The sequence below is a fragment of the Macrobrachium nipponense genome, chromosome 7 (genome assembly GCF_015104395.2).
Source record: "Macrobrachium nipponense isolate FS-2020 chromosome 7, ASM1510439v2, whole genome shotgun sequence".
NCBI classification, from domain to species: Eukaryota; Metazoa; Arthropoda; class Malacostraca; order Decapoda; family Palaemonidae; genus Macrobrachium; species Macrobrachium nipponense.
In genome coordinates, this window is record NC_061109.1 from 44,698,420 (window position 1) to 44,713,115 (window position 14,696).

Below are 14,696 nucleotides of genomic sequence, written 5' to 3' on the forward strand. Positions count from 1 at the left end.
GGTCGCCTACTGTGAGATAGTCTTCTTTCAGCAGCAGTCTTCTTCCTAATGCTAGAAATTCCAGGAATTCGAGCATAGGCGAGGTTCCCGATTATCGTGTAACATATCGGGGATTCTCGTCTCGCTCACTTGGACCGTGGTCTCGCCTAAGTGTTTGGAGATCGTAAGAAAACTCTAAACACTCTGAATGCGCTAGAAATTCCGTAGAATTCTAAGCAGTCTGCGAAACCCCCACCACCGAATTCGTCAAACGATATCGGCTGGTGGTCCTCTCGATTCCCGTAGAAATCGAGAATGGGGCAGGATCCCTCCTCAACGACCGGGGCTTAACGGTCAGGTAGGACCCGAAGGTCCCCCTGGTAGCGCAGTCCCCCCAACGTGGGATCCTACAGAGAAATCTCTGTAGGATCCTTCCCCTTTCCCTCGTAGCCGTAAGGAGAGAGGGAATGGGGGAGGAATTGGATACTCGCTCGCCTTCCCAGTGGAACTAGCAGTTGGAGAAGAGTAGGAGCAGCCATCGCCTTGCGGCGATGGCCTCTCAGAGTCTGGGAAAACGTATCGTCAGGAGAAAACGTTTTTTCCCGAGGAGGGTTACGAACTCTCACTGTAGGTAAGGGTCTGCCGCCACTGTGAACGTCGTCTGGGTGGGGCTGATCGACACCTAAGGAGAGAGCCGATACCGTCCTCCGACTCATTTCCAGTCCTCGTCGAGGTCGAAACCTCTCAGGAGGACCGAAGGAGTATTTAAATACGGTGTCCGAAGACACATAGAAACGCCGCTGTCGCAGTAGAGGAGGTGGAAGTAGCTTGATCGACCGGTCAGAACTGAGAGAGCCTTCTTGTCCGGAGACGAGAGAGACTGGTTCAAGACAGAATCGGTAAAGCTCCGATCGCGCATACCCACCGTCGGTTTGGGTTCCCTCTCAGGGCCCCAAAACGACTCGAGCAGAGACATGGGCTCTGCTGGTGGGAGCGGCGATCCTTCCCCCCGGTCGTTGTGCTGACGAATCAGTGCAATAAACCTGGGTAAAGTTGTTACTCTGAATCTCGGAAGTTACAGCGTCTTGAGGAGTAGGACCGTCCAGTCCCTCCAACAAGAGCAGCTCCCAGGACCCTCCTCCTTCAGAAGAAGGACCAGCAACAGATCCCTGACGGTTGCCTCCAATCACTTGCGCGTACGTCCTGGTTGGTCCTAAGACCAACCTGGCACGTGCGGCGTCGTGACGGGATCGTGAGCGGCGCATCTCTCACGATCACTCCTATATACCTAGCTCTTCCTGCGTATGCCGAGGAAGTTGAAGGTATCGGAGAGACAGAACTGACGCTAACCCCCTCTCTGCCCCCTACGGTCGCCTCCAATCACTTGCGCGTACGTCCTGGTTGGTCCTAAGACCATACGTGGCACGTGCGGCGTCGTGACGGGTATCGTGAGCGGCGCACCCTCTCACGATCACTCCTAGCTACCTCGCTCTTCCCGGTGTAGCCCGAGGAAGTTGAAGGTAGTGGAGAGACAGACCTGACGCTCCCCCCCCCCCCCCCCCGCTCGCTGGCAGGACCAGCGTACGTGGGGGGCTGCAGCCGATCACCACCAACCCGCGGTGGGGATCGATCTGCAGGCCTGGCCGTGCCGCTCACCTGTGGCGAGCGGCTCGACTGAGCACGTCGACCCCGGTCCCGTGCGTCAGACGAGCTGCTGCTGGTCACCGTATCCGCCCGGTCCCTGTTGGGAGCGGCGGTCAGGTGACCTGCAGAGCTCGCTTTCGCCGTGAGACCGGTGAGCGTCCTCGCGGCACGTCAACCGCTGGTACCAGCCGAGGCTGGTACCGTCGGTCGAGGGACCTGGGGGACCTCTTCCCACAGCCTCAACCCGTGGCCGGTCAGAGACCGTCACGTCCACTCCGAGGTACCGGCTGGTCGCTGCGAGAGCGGCCGCTGGCCTGGCGAGAGTCACCTGAGCGGCTCTCGACAGTCTTCTGCTCCGTGCCTCGGTCATGACCGCTGAGCGAACTCAGGCGTCTTAACTTTGGCTGCACGGTCACCCGAAGGAGATCGTACACTCGGAACTTCTCGCGGACGAGAAACCGAGCCGGTACCTGGCTTAGCAGCAGAGCTGCCAAGACCAGGCAGGGTGTACCAGCGGTAGCCAGCACACCCTTGGTCCCCGTCTTCTTCTTCTTCTCAGAAGGGGAGACGGGCCCCCGTTCCCGAAGGAACAGGAGGACCAGCAGAAGAACCCCCCCGTCACACCGGAATGTGACGAGCCCTTCGAAGTTCCCGAAGGAGTCTTCTTAGGGGAATAACAAAACCCGGTTACCAGCTGGTCGCTGCGAGAGCGGCCGCTGGCCTGGCGAGAGTCACCTGAGCGGTTCTCGCTAGCCTTCTGCTCCGTGCCGTGGTCTTGGCGCCGAGCGAACTCTGGCGCCGAAACTTTGGCTGCACGGTCTCCCTAGGGAGAGCGTACACTCGGGATCTCCCGCGAACGAGAGACCGAGCCGGAACCTGGCGTAGCGGCATCGCCGCTAGCACCAGCGAGGAAGTACCAGAGCTAACCGATACTCTCTGGTCCCCGTCTATCTCTTCCTTACGGAAGGGGAGACGGGCCCCCGCTCCCGAAGGAGCAGGAGGACCAGCAGAAGGACCCCCCCGCGTCCCATCCGAGGTGGGACGGGCCCTTAGAAGTTCCTGAAGGAGACTTCTTAGGGGGGGGAGGCAGCCTTCTTCTTCTTCGGCTTATGGGCCTTAGAATCGAAGGGAAGAGGCAGCAACAGACGAAGATGACACCTTCTCTTCTCGTCAGCTCACGCAGGACAGTCGTCAGGTCCTCCATCCAGGCCGGAGTCGGGCCTATTGCCGAAGCAACACGGCCCGACTGCACCTGTCCGGAAGGACCTGGGACTGGGGAAGACACACCTGGGCAGGACCAGCATGGACAGGCGCAGGAACCAGGAGCGACAGGAACACAACCAGCTCAGGAGGCGGCAGGAACAGCGGCAGCGGTAACACAGAAGGGACAGCCAAGCCAGTAGCGGGAACCACATCAGCGACAGGTACGGCAGGCCCAGCCATCGCCTCGTAAAATCATCGGCAGCCAGCGTGGTACTGGCGGCCGGTCCAGGGCGACGCTGCTGGAACAGCGGAAGTCCTGGGGCAGGCAACACGAAAGAAAACACAGGCGGCGGCGGCATACCCCTCCTCGGTACGGCGTCGACCGGCCCTAGAAGCGGCAGACGGCGTCACCGACACGCATGGGGAGTGTAGACCCAGCGGGGGGAAGCAGCATAGCGGCCGTGAAGGTTGTAGTGGAGACCACTCCAAGGTCACCGCCCCAGACCTCGCTAGACTCTGGCAGCAGATCGTGGATGCTAGGCACGCCCTGCAGCCGCAGTGGTCCATACCTGTCCAAGGTCGTCTCCCACGGCTGTAGCACCTGCGTAGCACAGACAGATTAGTAAGAGGGTTCCCTCACGCACGGGGGGGGGGGGAGACATGCCCCCACCCCGAACGGAAGGAAGACCCCAAAAACAAAATACGAGGAAGCTGAGCGGGGGGGGTGGGGCAGGAAAGAAGACGAAGAATCGGATACCAAGGGAGTCGCGGGAGAGCTTTCCGACGACTTCCTGGCAGACCTTCGCTTCCCCTACCCCCGCACAGCAGTGAAAAGTAATATGAAAATGAAAATGAACAGAATACTGCACTTGCGATTCACTTCAATAGAACTTAAAGAGGGAAAAATCAATTCCCGGTAAGAGCGGAAACTTGATCCATAATAATATGATGCTATCATAAATATATATGAAAATGAACAATACTGCACTTGCTATTTTCACTTTCACAGCAATAAATCGTAAGGATTAATTCCCAGGTAAGAGCGGAAATTGATCCAAAATTAAATTTGATGCAATTAATAAATGAAAATGAAAAGAAAACTGCATTGCGAATCCACTTTCATTGCATTCTATTCATACAAAATAAGAGGCTCTTGCCGAGCGCAATCAAGCTCTCGGCAACGAACGCACAGGGCAAAAATATAATGAAAAAGAGTACTTACATCTTTCAATTACACACTTTCGCCCAAAATACATGACTCGGCGCGAGGTGCGCCCGCCCTCGGCACCGAGACATAATTCAAGGGTTCAATTCATGAAAAAGAGCGGAAAATCGCCGTCTCTACGGCGATAGCTCCATGTTGATTCATAATTAAGTAATGAAAATGAAAACAGTGTACTTACAGTTTCATTTTCAAGTCAAACCAAACCATTAGTAGAAAACACATATAAACAAGCATACGACGATGAAGCGGGTGCAGAGAGCGATGACGAACACGTCCTTCACACCCGCGCCGAAAGCAAAAGTGATTCTTCACCTCTCGGGTGCGCGCGCGCGCGCACGATCGGACAAGCAGTTAACTACCGTTCTCCCCTTGTTCGTTTTTGAAGCTTACGACCGTCCCAGCTGCCGCTAGTTACCTCCTATTGTTAAAGGACCGAGGGTTTGTATTACGTATCGGAACAAATGTATTTTTCCTAACTATACAAACCTGAGGTCCTTTACACATAGTCCCACCTCATGCCACCCCTCACTCAGTTTTTCCTGGGCCTAAACCAAAGTGAATCTTCACTTCCCAGTCGCGCGGTGCGCTGACTGTCGGACAAGCAGTTAACTACCGAACTCCCTTGTTTGAAACTTACGACCGGTTCCAGCTGCCACAAGTTACATTCCTATTGTTAAAGGACCTGTTTGTATAGTTAGGAAAAATAAAATTTTCAACAAATTGTTAAATTTTTTGGGAATAGAAAAAACTATCATAATATAAAAGTTTATTGACAGTTTATTACTACCGAAATATACATATAGTATTTTATCACATTGTACATAAAGTATCCATCACAGGAGGGGTTTGAAAGGTGCAATTTGCTGATTAAGAATTTCGTGCTCCAACTTTCCATTGTAAAGGTCTCCAATGCTATATATTCTTGCACTGTTAGAACTTTTGCACCTTGCTTCAATTGCAACTTTCATAAGAAAGCATCTCAGTACTAACACTACTGTACTATATACTATAGTTTCATCTTTTCATATATATAAATTTATATATTTTATATAAAACAAGCAAAACTGATGCTTGCTTTTTGCAGTGTTGTAAATATATTCTTGGTCTTCAATTGCTGATAAATTTCACATTGACCTGTTTGACATTAGTGTTTTTGGATATTTTATATATATTTTTTTTTACAAAAGAAGCAATCTAAAGGGAAAGGCACTTTTACAATTTAATTACTTTTTAGTTAATCTCTCAAGCATTCTACTTACACTGCTTACAAGCTAGCTTAGCCAAGAGCACTACTTCATCTACACTAAAGTAGGCTTTGCCATAAAATGGTAAAGAAACTTTGTCTACATGAAGAACCTTACAAGCAACAAAACCTATATAATATAAATCAAATACAGGGTTGAGATTTTAAAGCAGAACATAAATGAAAGAAAATAATCGTAATGGGTTTACATTACCATGGTTACATCTGGTAACTATAGAAATGAAAAATTTAGCAATCTGAGTAGAATCCTTTAAGGATATTAGACTTCAATATCTGCACACTGTAGTTTTGTGCTTACCTGACGACATCGGATACTATTAACAATTACAATATATCAAATTACAGTTTTGATAAAGTTCCATAGATGCTTTAATTGCAATTTAGTGCTTATTAATCCACAGTCAAACTAAGTTGCTATTAATCTGAAAGAAAAAAATATTATAGGAGCCTATATAAGCTGAAGGAAAAGAACATTTTCTACAGGTTTGCCACTCAAAATGCTCTATTCCATTTAAGTGCCTGAATGATATCCATGTAATGCACTCTTGACAGAAACGTTGATACTAGTTCATATTCCAATTGTCCTCCTTGCCTGTCATTACCTCTTTTCACTTCAGTACATTTTTTCCCTCCTTTGTGCTGAGGATGAGAAAGCCGAGCTTCACAAAGAACCTTTGTTGCAAGACACAGTAGCCACTGCATGATCTGTAAAGTGTAAGAAATTATATACTTTAAATTTGCAAACAAATATTACATGCTGTCAAATCTGAAGCAGTATTTTATTTGCACGTATACAAAAATGCAATACTGTATAACCATGCGCTTAAATGATGTTACATAACTGCATAGGATTTCATTCATATTCACTAACTGGCAACCAAACATGCATAATTATCTTCCATTTCAATGCAAAAACAAGATTTTACAAAAAAAATTTTTTTTCCAGGATTAATCCTTAAAAACCAGCCCGAGAAGACCATTTATTAGGCTCAGAGGTCTAGATAAAATAATCCTTTATTATAATAATAATGATAATAATAATAACAGCAGCCTTGATATTGGCTTTAATGGCAACCTTGAAATTTTTAAGACTCAGTGCTGTAAAAATGATAATACAAAAATATTACTGTAGCTAAAAAGCATCCAAGGATATCAACGGGTCTGTGTGGCCTTTGTCACATAACCATTCGGGTGGCAGCAACATGAACCAGTTGGAACAGGTCTGCAGTGCATAAAGACAATGAAACGATTGGGAAAATTTTTATCTACTTGTTATACGAAAAAAGTCCGAGATTCGCCCCGTAAAATCCTCCTCTCCTATTGGTCAGCATCTGTCTTATCATGCCTCTATGTAAAGCCGTTCCATGACCATTTTTTGCGGCAGCGTTTTCGTTATCACCTGGAATTCGTTCGTTCACATATATTTCGTTTGTTAACGTAAATTCGTGTTAGTGATTTCGCTTCTGTTGTACTGTAAGTTACTTTATCGTGTTGTGTGTGAACTTAATTACTACGTTATTAACTTACGTTATTAGCCATGAGTCCCAAGAATGTTGCTGAAGCTCACGGAAAGAAGAGGATTTTTTCTATGGAGACGAAGATGGAGATAATCAAGAAGTGTTAATGTTTTCTGCCATTTTTTAATGTGTTTCATAAAGTTAAGTGTTCATGTTTTCTGCCAATTGTCCTCCTCCTCTGTCGTCACTTTTGGACATAGCCTCACACGAAAGGCAAGGTTCCACATTTTACTACATACTTATGTACATGTACGTACAGTATTTTGTGTACTCTGTACACAAATACACTTTATTTACAGGTACAGTCATGGTTATGTTAGGTATTGAATGGTCCAAATTGTTGTATTTCATTGTTTATTGGGCAATTTAGCTTTATTATAAAATTTACTATGGTGTGTTTGTAAGGCTTGGAACGAATTAGCCAATTTACACATAAAAAGTAATTCTAGATACGAAAAATCAGGTTACGAAGGCTGCTTCGGAACGGATTAATTTCGTAACCTGAGGCACTACTGTACACAAGTGCCTCAGGTTACGAAATTAATCCGTTCTGAAGCGGCCTTCGTAACCTGATTTTTTCGTATCTAGAACTACGTTTTACATGTAAATTGGATAATTCGTTCCAAGCCCTACAAACACACCACAGTAAATTTTATAATAAAGCTAAATTGCCCAATAAACAATGAAATACAACATTGTTCCAGTACGATATACAAACCTCTCAGTCCTTTTACAATAGGAAGGTAACTAGCGGCAGCTGAACGGTGGTAAGCTGCTTGTCCGACAGTGCGCGCACCACGCAACTAGGAGGTGAAGAACCACTTTTGCTTTTGGCCGTGTGTGTGTGGAGGACGTGTTCGTCATCGCTCTCTGCCAGCTTCATTGTCGTATGCTTTGCTTTTGTTGTGAAATTTTCAACTTGGTTTGTCAGTGTTTGAAGTGAATTGTAAGTACATACTGTCTTTTTCATCTTTTATTACATTGATTTTATGGATCATCGGACATGGAGCTATCCCCGCGCCCCCCCCCCAATCAACTGTAGCTGTACCCAGGGGTGGAGGGCCACAAGTGTGGGGTCTTCCGCTCTTTCCAAAGATTGATCCTCATTTGCCCTCGGTGCCGAGGGCGGGAATGCTCTCGGCCCGAGCCTTGTATTTTTTTGGGTGAAAGTGTGAAAGTGAAAATCGTAAGTGCAGTGTTCTTTTTCATTTTCATTTATTTTCATTCCCTTTGCGCTCGGTACCGAGGGCGCGAATGCTCTCGGCCCGAGCCTTGTATTTTTTGTGTGAAAGTGAAAATTATAAGTGCAGTATTCTTTTTCATTTTCATTTATTATTATCATTATGGATCAAGGTTTCCGCTCATTCCCGGGAATTGATCCTCCTGCCCTTTGCGCTCAGTGCCGAGGGCGCGAATGCTCTCAGGCCGAGCCGTATAACATTTTCTTTGGTCGGAGGTGCAGTGGGTGTTGTACGAGGGCGGGAAGAAACGAAGGCCTGCCAAGGAGTCCTCGGAAAGCTCTCCCGCGACTCCCTTGGTAATGAGGTAACTGTCTTGTCTTTCTTTCCTGCCCCCCCCGCTCAGCTCCCACATATGGCACCTTCCCCTTCGGAACCGCCCCTTCGGGGGCGGTTTTAAGGTCCTTCTTCTTCGCCCGATCCGTCGAGCGTAGAGGAGGGCGCTCGTTACCTGACATGCATTTGTATTCGGGGTCTTCCATTCGCTTGGGGTGGGGCTTGCCGCCCCCCCCCCCCCCCCACCCCCCCCCCCCCCTCCAACTTCCAACTATGGCTTCCTCAGGGCTCCTGCTGCGGGGGACGACCTTGGCCAGGTGTGGCTGCTCCAGCAACTGGCAGGGCCTGTGCCGGTCACCCATGGAGCAGTGACCACCACGATCTCGACTTCAGGGTACGCCGCCCCTCCTCACCTGGTTTAAACCCCTCATGTGATGTCAGTAACGCCTACGGCCGCCGTGCAGGGCCCGTTCGCTTCTGTGCCGAGGAGGGACGTGCCTCCCCCTCCGGGTTCTTCATGCTACTAGCCCCGGTCTTCTGTTGCCCGAAGAGCTCACTCCTGGACCTGCCGCCGGTACCCAGGATGTCGCTGGCTGCTGCCCCGTCTCCTGGAGTACCTGCCCTGTCTGCCGTACCTGCCGCTGCTGTTGTTCCTGCTGTTCCCGCACCTGCCGACGTCGTTCCAGCCCGTGGTGTTGCTGCCCCAGACACTGGTCCTTCCGGACAGGTGCAGCCGGGCCCTGTTGCTTTGGCAACAGCAGCCCCGGCTCCATCCTGGATGGAGGACTTGACGTCTGTCCTGAGGGAGCTGACGAAGAAGAAGAAGAGGAGGAGGAGGAAGGTGTCGTCGTCGTCTTCTTTGTCGCCTGCTGCCGCCTCTTCCCCTTCGACTCCCAAGGCTTCCAAGCCGAGGAAGAAGAAGAAGGCTGCCTCCTCCCCTCCTAAGAAGGCTCCTTCAGGAACTTCTCAGGACCCGTCCCACTCCGGTGGGCCGGGGGTCCTTCCGCTGGTCCTCCTGCTCCTTCGGGAGTAGGGCCCGTCTCTCCTTCCGCAAGGAAGAAGACGATGGGGACCAGAGGGGTACCGGCTAACACCGGTACTTCCTCACCTGGTGCTAGAGGCTCTGCCACTACACCAGGTTCCGGCTCGGCCTTTTGTCCGCGAGAGGTACCAAGTGTATGGTAACTAACTCACGGGTGGCCATGCAGCCAAGACCCAGATGCCAGAGCTCGCTCGGCGCCAGGATCATGGCACGGAGTGGAAGGCTGTCGAGAGCCGCTCAGTTGACTCTCGCTAGACCAGCGATCGCTCTCGTAGTGACCAGCTGGTTACCAGGGTTGCTGTGACGGTCCTAGACCGACCACGGGCGGAGGCTGGTAAGAGGTCCCCTCAATCGCTGGTTCCAGCGGTTCGACGCGCCATGAGAACAGGCACTGGTTCCATCACGACAGTGGTCTCTGCAGGTCTTCTGACCGCCGGTGGGCAGGTCTTCTGACCGCCGCGCCCACCGGGACCGGACGGATAGGGGGGAGCAGCAGCAGCTCCCCTGACGCACGGGACCGGGGATGCTGTTCTCGGTCCAGCCGCTCGCCCCAGGGGAGTGGCACGACCAGGCCTGCAGATGGTGGCGATCGCCTGCAGGGTTCTGTCGGCGAGCGAGGGGAGAGCGTCCGGTCTTCCTCTCCTGTTCCTCCAACTTCCTCGGGTTACACCAGGAAGGGCGAGATAACAAGGAGTGATTGTGAGGGGCGCGCCCCCCCACGACTCCCTACGTGCCAGGCACGGTCCTCAGATCAACCAGGTCGTATGCGCAAGTGGCAGGAGGAGACTGGGAGGGGTCTGCCGCTGTTCCTTTCTCTGAAGGAGGAGGGTCTCAGGAATCGCTCTTGCTGGAGGGGCTTGATGGTCCTACTCCTCAAGATGCGGGCATTCCCAAGATCCAGAGGAATTTTGCTGAGGTCATTGTGCTGATTCGTCAGCACAACGACCTCGGGGAATATCGCCAGCTGCTGGGCCAGACCAGCAACTCGACATAAGACCAACGCTCCGTTCCTTGATCCAGCTTTTCTCCAAGAAACCACTGGTCCAGACCTGCAGCTCGATCGCCACCGTCGGTTGGCGATCGCCTGCAGTCCTCCCAGCCTACTAGCATGCTAGTAGGAAGGGTAGGAGCATCAGGTCTCCCTCACCTGTCCCTTCAACCTCCTTAGACACCGGAAGGAACGAGGCTAACAGGAGTGACCGTGAGGGTTGGGGGCTGGCAAGGACGAATGCCACTTCCTAGACTCGACGTGTCGGAGGACGGTATCAGCTCTCTCCTGTCAGGTGCTCGATCAGCCCCACCCAAACAACGTTCACGGTGGCAGCAGACGCTTAACCTACAGTACGAGTTCGTAACCCTCCTCGGGAAAATGTTTTCTCCTGACATACATTATCCCAGACTCTGAGAGGCCATCGCCGCAAGGTGATGGCTGCTCGTACTCGCTTCTCCAACTGCTAGTTCCGCTGGGAAGGCAAGCGAGTATCCAATTCCTCCCCCATTCCCTCTCTCCTTACGGCTACGAGGGAAAGGGGAGGGATCCTGCAGAGAGTTCTCTGTAGGATTCCACGTTGGGGACTGCATTCCTGGGGGGGGGGGGGGGGGGGGGACCTTGGGGGGATCCTACTGGACGTAAGTCCCCGTCGTTGAGGAAGGATCCTGCCCCATCCTCGATTTCTATGGGAATCAGGAAGACCACCAACCGATGATCGTCTGCCGAATTCGGTGGGGGTTTCGCCGAGCGCTTAGAATTCTGCAGAATTTCTAGCACTCTCAGTGTTCGGGTTTTTTACGATCTGCAGACACTTGGGCGAAACCACGGTCCAGAGTGGGCTAGACGAGAATCCCCGATAATTGTTACGACGATAATCGGGAATCTCGCCAAATGCTCGAATTCCTGGAATTTCTAGCATTTGGAAGAAGCACAGCTGCTGAAGGAAGAATATCTCACAGTGGGTGACGACCAACTCTGGGATAGAGAAGAACGGACAGGAACATCCAGTTTGGCTTGACCTATCGTCTTCGGTATTCTGTTATCACCATTGAAGCTTTCCTTCGAGGAAGACTTCTCCTTCATTCTCTTGATTAGAGAATGAATGGTGTCTGCTTCCAATCCTTATTCTCATTCCTCGAATGGAAAAGAATTTAGGATGGAGGTCTTTGTACAGGAACCTACAAATATACTACGTATATTACCCTCGCGACATGATTCTGTCAATCAGTTGAATTGTCCGGGGTGTAAGCACATACCGTAGTTAACTCTACGGATTGTGACCGAGACGAATAGTATCTTAATTGAACTACAACTCGGGACTGCCTGCAACCTCCCAGGAGTTACCAGTTTCGATTTTGAGATACTTATGGTATTGTTACGACAACACCACCTCAGCTTTTGTATTTACAGAAATCCATTTCGTTTAAATACAATTGCTCGATTGTATTTTTTTTACGCTCGATGGTTCTAGCCGAACGCATTCCTTCTTGGAATGGATTACCTGGCAACTCAAGATGATGAGTGACCAAGAGCTAACTGTGTATTGGACTGCCGACGCAGCCCAGTACCAGCTGGCTCTCCGAGATGCACGGTCGGGTTATGTCTCTCTCCCCTACAATGATTGACTACCGAACCGTACCTCTGCCCGACAATCTCAGACTTAGGTCTCTGATTGAAGGGGATTCTCGCATACATGAATGACCATCTCTACTGCATCGCCTTGGAGCATTGCGAGAATTTTCAAACAGAGATATCTCTTGGACTTTATCATCTTTCTGTTTACCGCATGGTAACAGAAGTCTGTAGCCTAGTCTCCCACTGCATCGCACCCCTGCGATAATGTGGAATGATTTCTTCAGACATCTGAGTTTGTCTTCTAAAAAATATATCGTATTCCCTGTGTTTTCATTACTGAAAAGCGCCCCGCTTTCATTGCAACTACGACTCCTCACCGAACAGCAATGAAATAGCGGTTTAGCATTTTCAGTCCTTTGTAAGCACAGGTTCAGAATCTTGAGAATTCTCTCGATTCGGCTGTGAAGACATAGGTGGCATTCACCTTCCACCTTCGTCTTCAATGGCACAGTGTTGTTTCTCCTTAGCTGAGATTCAACTACAATGAGAATTCTGTCTTGCCATCAGGGACCTCGGTCTCTAGAAGGCAATTGACACTCGCCTGTTGGGCACATGCCTTAAGAGAATCATCACCTCGCCGTCCGGCATCGATGGCAAACAAATAGACGATTTGTATGGTTTCTCGGCATAACCCTTTAAAGGCGAAGGTCACGTGACTTGCTCAGATGCTTGGACAACTTGCCTCACACTACCGAACGCAGTCAGTCGGCAGCTGTCAGAGCGCCTGAGTCGGTTACGAGCTACGCTGTGGACTTAGTTCGGTTGTTCCAGATCGATCATTGCTTCGTCCTACTAGCCTGTCCCAGTACCCATACCATCGACACCCACCATGGGGTGTCGGTGTCCTATCCACTATGAAGATGGAGAGACTTCACCGCAGGGGGATACGAGACTGCCAGAGACTTCACTGCAATGGGATACGAGAATGCAAGGCACTTTGCTGCAGATGGATAGACCAGTATGGTTACTGGACATCACCGAAGAGGGAACGGCATGGCTTTTCCTGTGAAGTCAAGCATCCAAGGGATGAGGATCTGTGATGCTCGATTTTCATACCAAACTTCGTAGCAAAGACTCAGAATCCTTCGGTCCCTGCCAATCGGTTAGAGTTCTTCACAATCCCCTCCCTAATGGACTTCACTGCCTTCGATGCGAAGGAGATGCTGCTTTGTCCTGTGAGGGCGCAACGGCGCTATCTGAAGAAACTTGACACCCCAGGCCTGAGTGTTGACACATCTTCATTAGCACCGGGATGACCAAGAAGAAGTTACAGGAACACTCTTTCTTGCTGGCTGCGTGAGGTGATCAGGAGGGCGTACGAAGCTGATGGTAGCGACAACATCCGTACCCTTCGTCCGAGAGCCCACGAAGTCAGAGATATTGGTCATTCTTTCGCGTTCCGCAAGAACTTCTCCGTGGCACAGGTACTGAAGGCAGGGGTCTGGGCCAACCAGACCACCTTCACCTCCTTCTACCTTCGGGATATTGCCCACAGGTCCTTGGATACTTTTTCCTTGGGACCCGTGGTGGCTGCTCAACACGTTGTGTAGCTAACCCAGACCCTAGCAGGCTGAACAGCATCGAGTCCTGGTGTGACTGTAAGAATAGATAAGTGAATGAGAGAGTGACTGGCCTCTCTTCCTATCTTTTTCTCCCCCTCTACCTGTGGGTAGAGGGATACGGTCATCACCTTGCTGGATAAGGACGAGATGCTGGTGAGCTACTCGACAGAGCCCCATCCTATCCCTTTCACTAGGGATGGGAGCAAATATCCACCACTTCCTCCTACAAGGGGGGGGGAAGTGGATGCCAACAAGAGACAAACCATAATTTTATGTTGCCCCTTGCAAATAGGAACTTGTTCTTGTTTGCTGGTACGAAGAGATACGCTTGCGTCTCTCTTAGTACTTGGTCCAGAGGTCTGACCATTGATCCTGCGGTGCACACCCCGATCAATCGGACAGAGGCTTGGATCCCTCCCTCGCTCTTACGACCAGGGAGGCATTCCAAGGTTGGGCGAACACCAGTCTGTTCACAAAAGACTCAGATTCCTCCCACCAAGAAGTGAGTCTTCCTATTGTAAAAGGACCGAAGGTTTGTATGCCGTGTCGGAACAAATGACAATTTGTCCAAAATTGCATTTTTCCTAACTATACAAACCTGAGGTCCTTTTACAATAGGAAGGTACTAGCGGCAGCTGGATAGGTCGTAAGCTTTCGAACAAGGGGTTCGGTAGTTAACTGCTTGTCCGACAGGCGCGCGCGCGCGACTGGGAGGTAAACAAATCACTTTTGCTTTTGGCCCAAGCAAAAACTGCAGAGTGAGGAGTGGCATGAGGTGGGACCATGTGTAAAAGGACCTCAGGTTTGTATAGTTAGGAAAAATGCAATTTTGGACAAATTGTCATTTGTTCCGACACGGCATACAAACCTTCGGTCCTTTTACAATAGGAAGACTCACTTCTTGGTGGGAGGAATCTGAGTCTTTTGTGAACAGACTGGTGTTCGCCCAACCTTGGAATGCCTCCCTGGTCGTAAGAGCGAGGGAGGGATCCAAGCCTCTGTCCGATTGATCGGGGTGTGCACCGCAGGATCAATGGTCAGACCTCTGGACCAAGTACTAAGAGAGACGCAAGCGTATCTCTTCGTACCAGCAAACAAGAACAAGTTCCTATTTGCAAGG

General features: G+C 50.3%; 1 protein-coding gene across 1 annotated transcript in view; it reads right to left on the reverse strand.

Moving 5' to 3' along the window:
• Nucleotides 1-4,804: 4,804 nt before the first annotated feature.
• The window catches only part of LOC135217105 (serine/threonine-protein kinase Pink1, mitochondrial-like), a 73,994-nt gene continuing 64,102 nt past the window's right edge, over nt 4,805-14,696 (reverse strand). Inside the window, exon 11 of the mRNA XM_064252798.1 lies at nt 4,805-6,020. Coding sequence (XP_064108868.1) covers nt 5,808-6,020 — 213 coding nt within the window. The 3' untranslated portion in view covers nt 4,805-5,807. The remainder of the gene's footprint in view (nt 6,021-14,696) is intronic.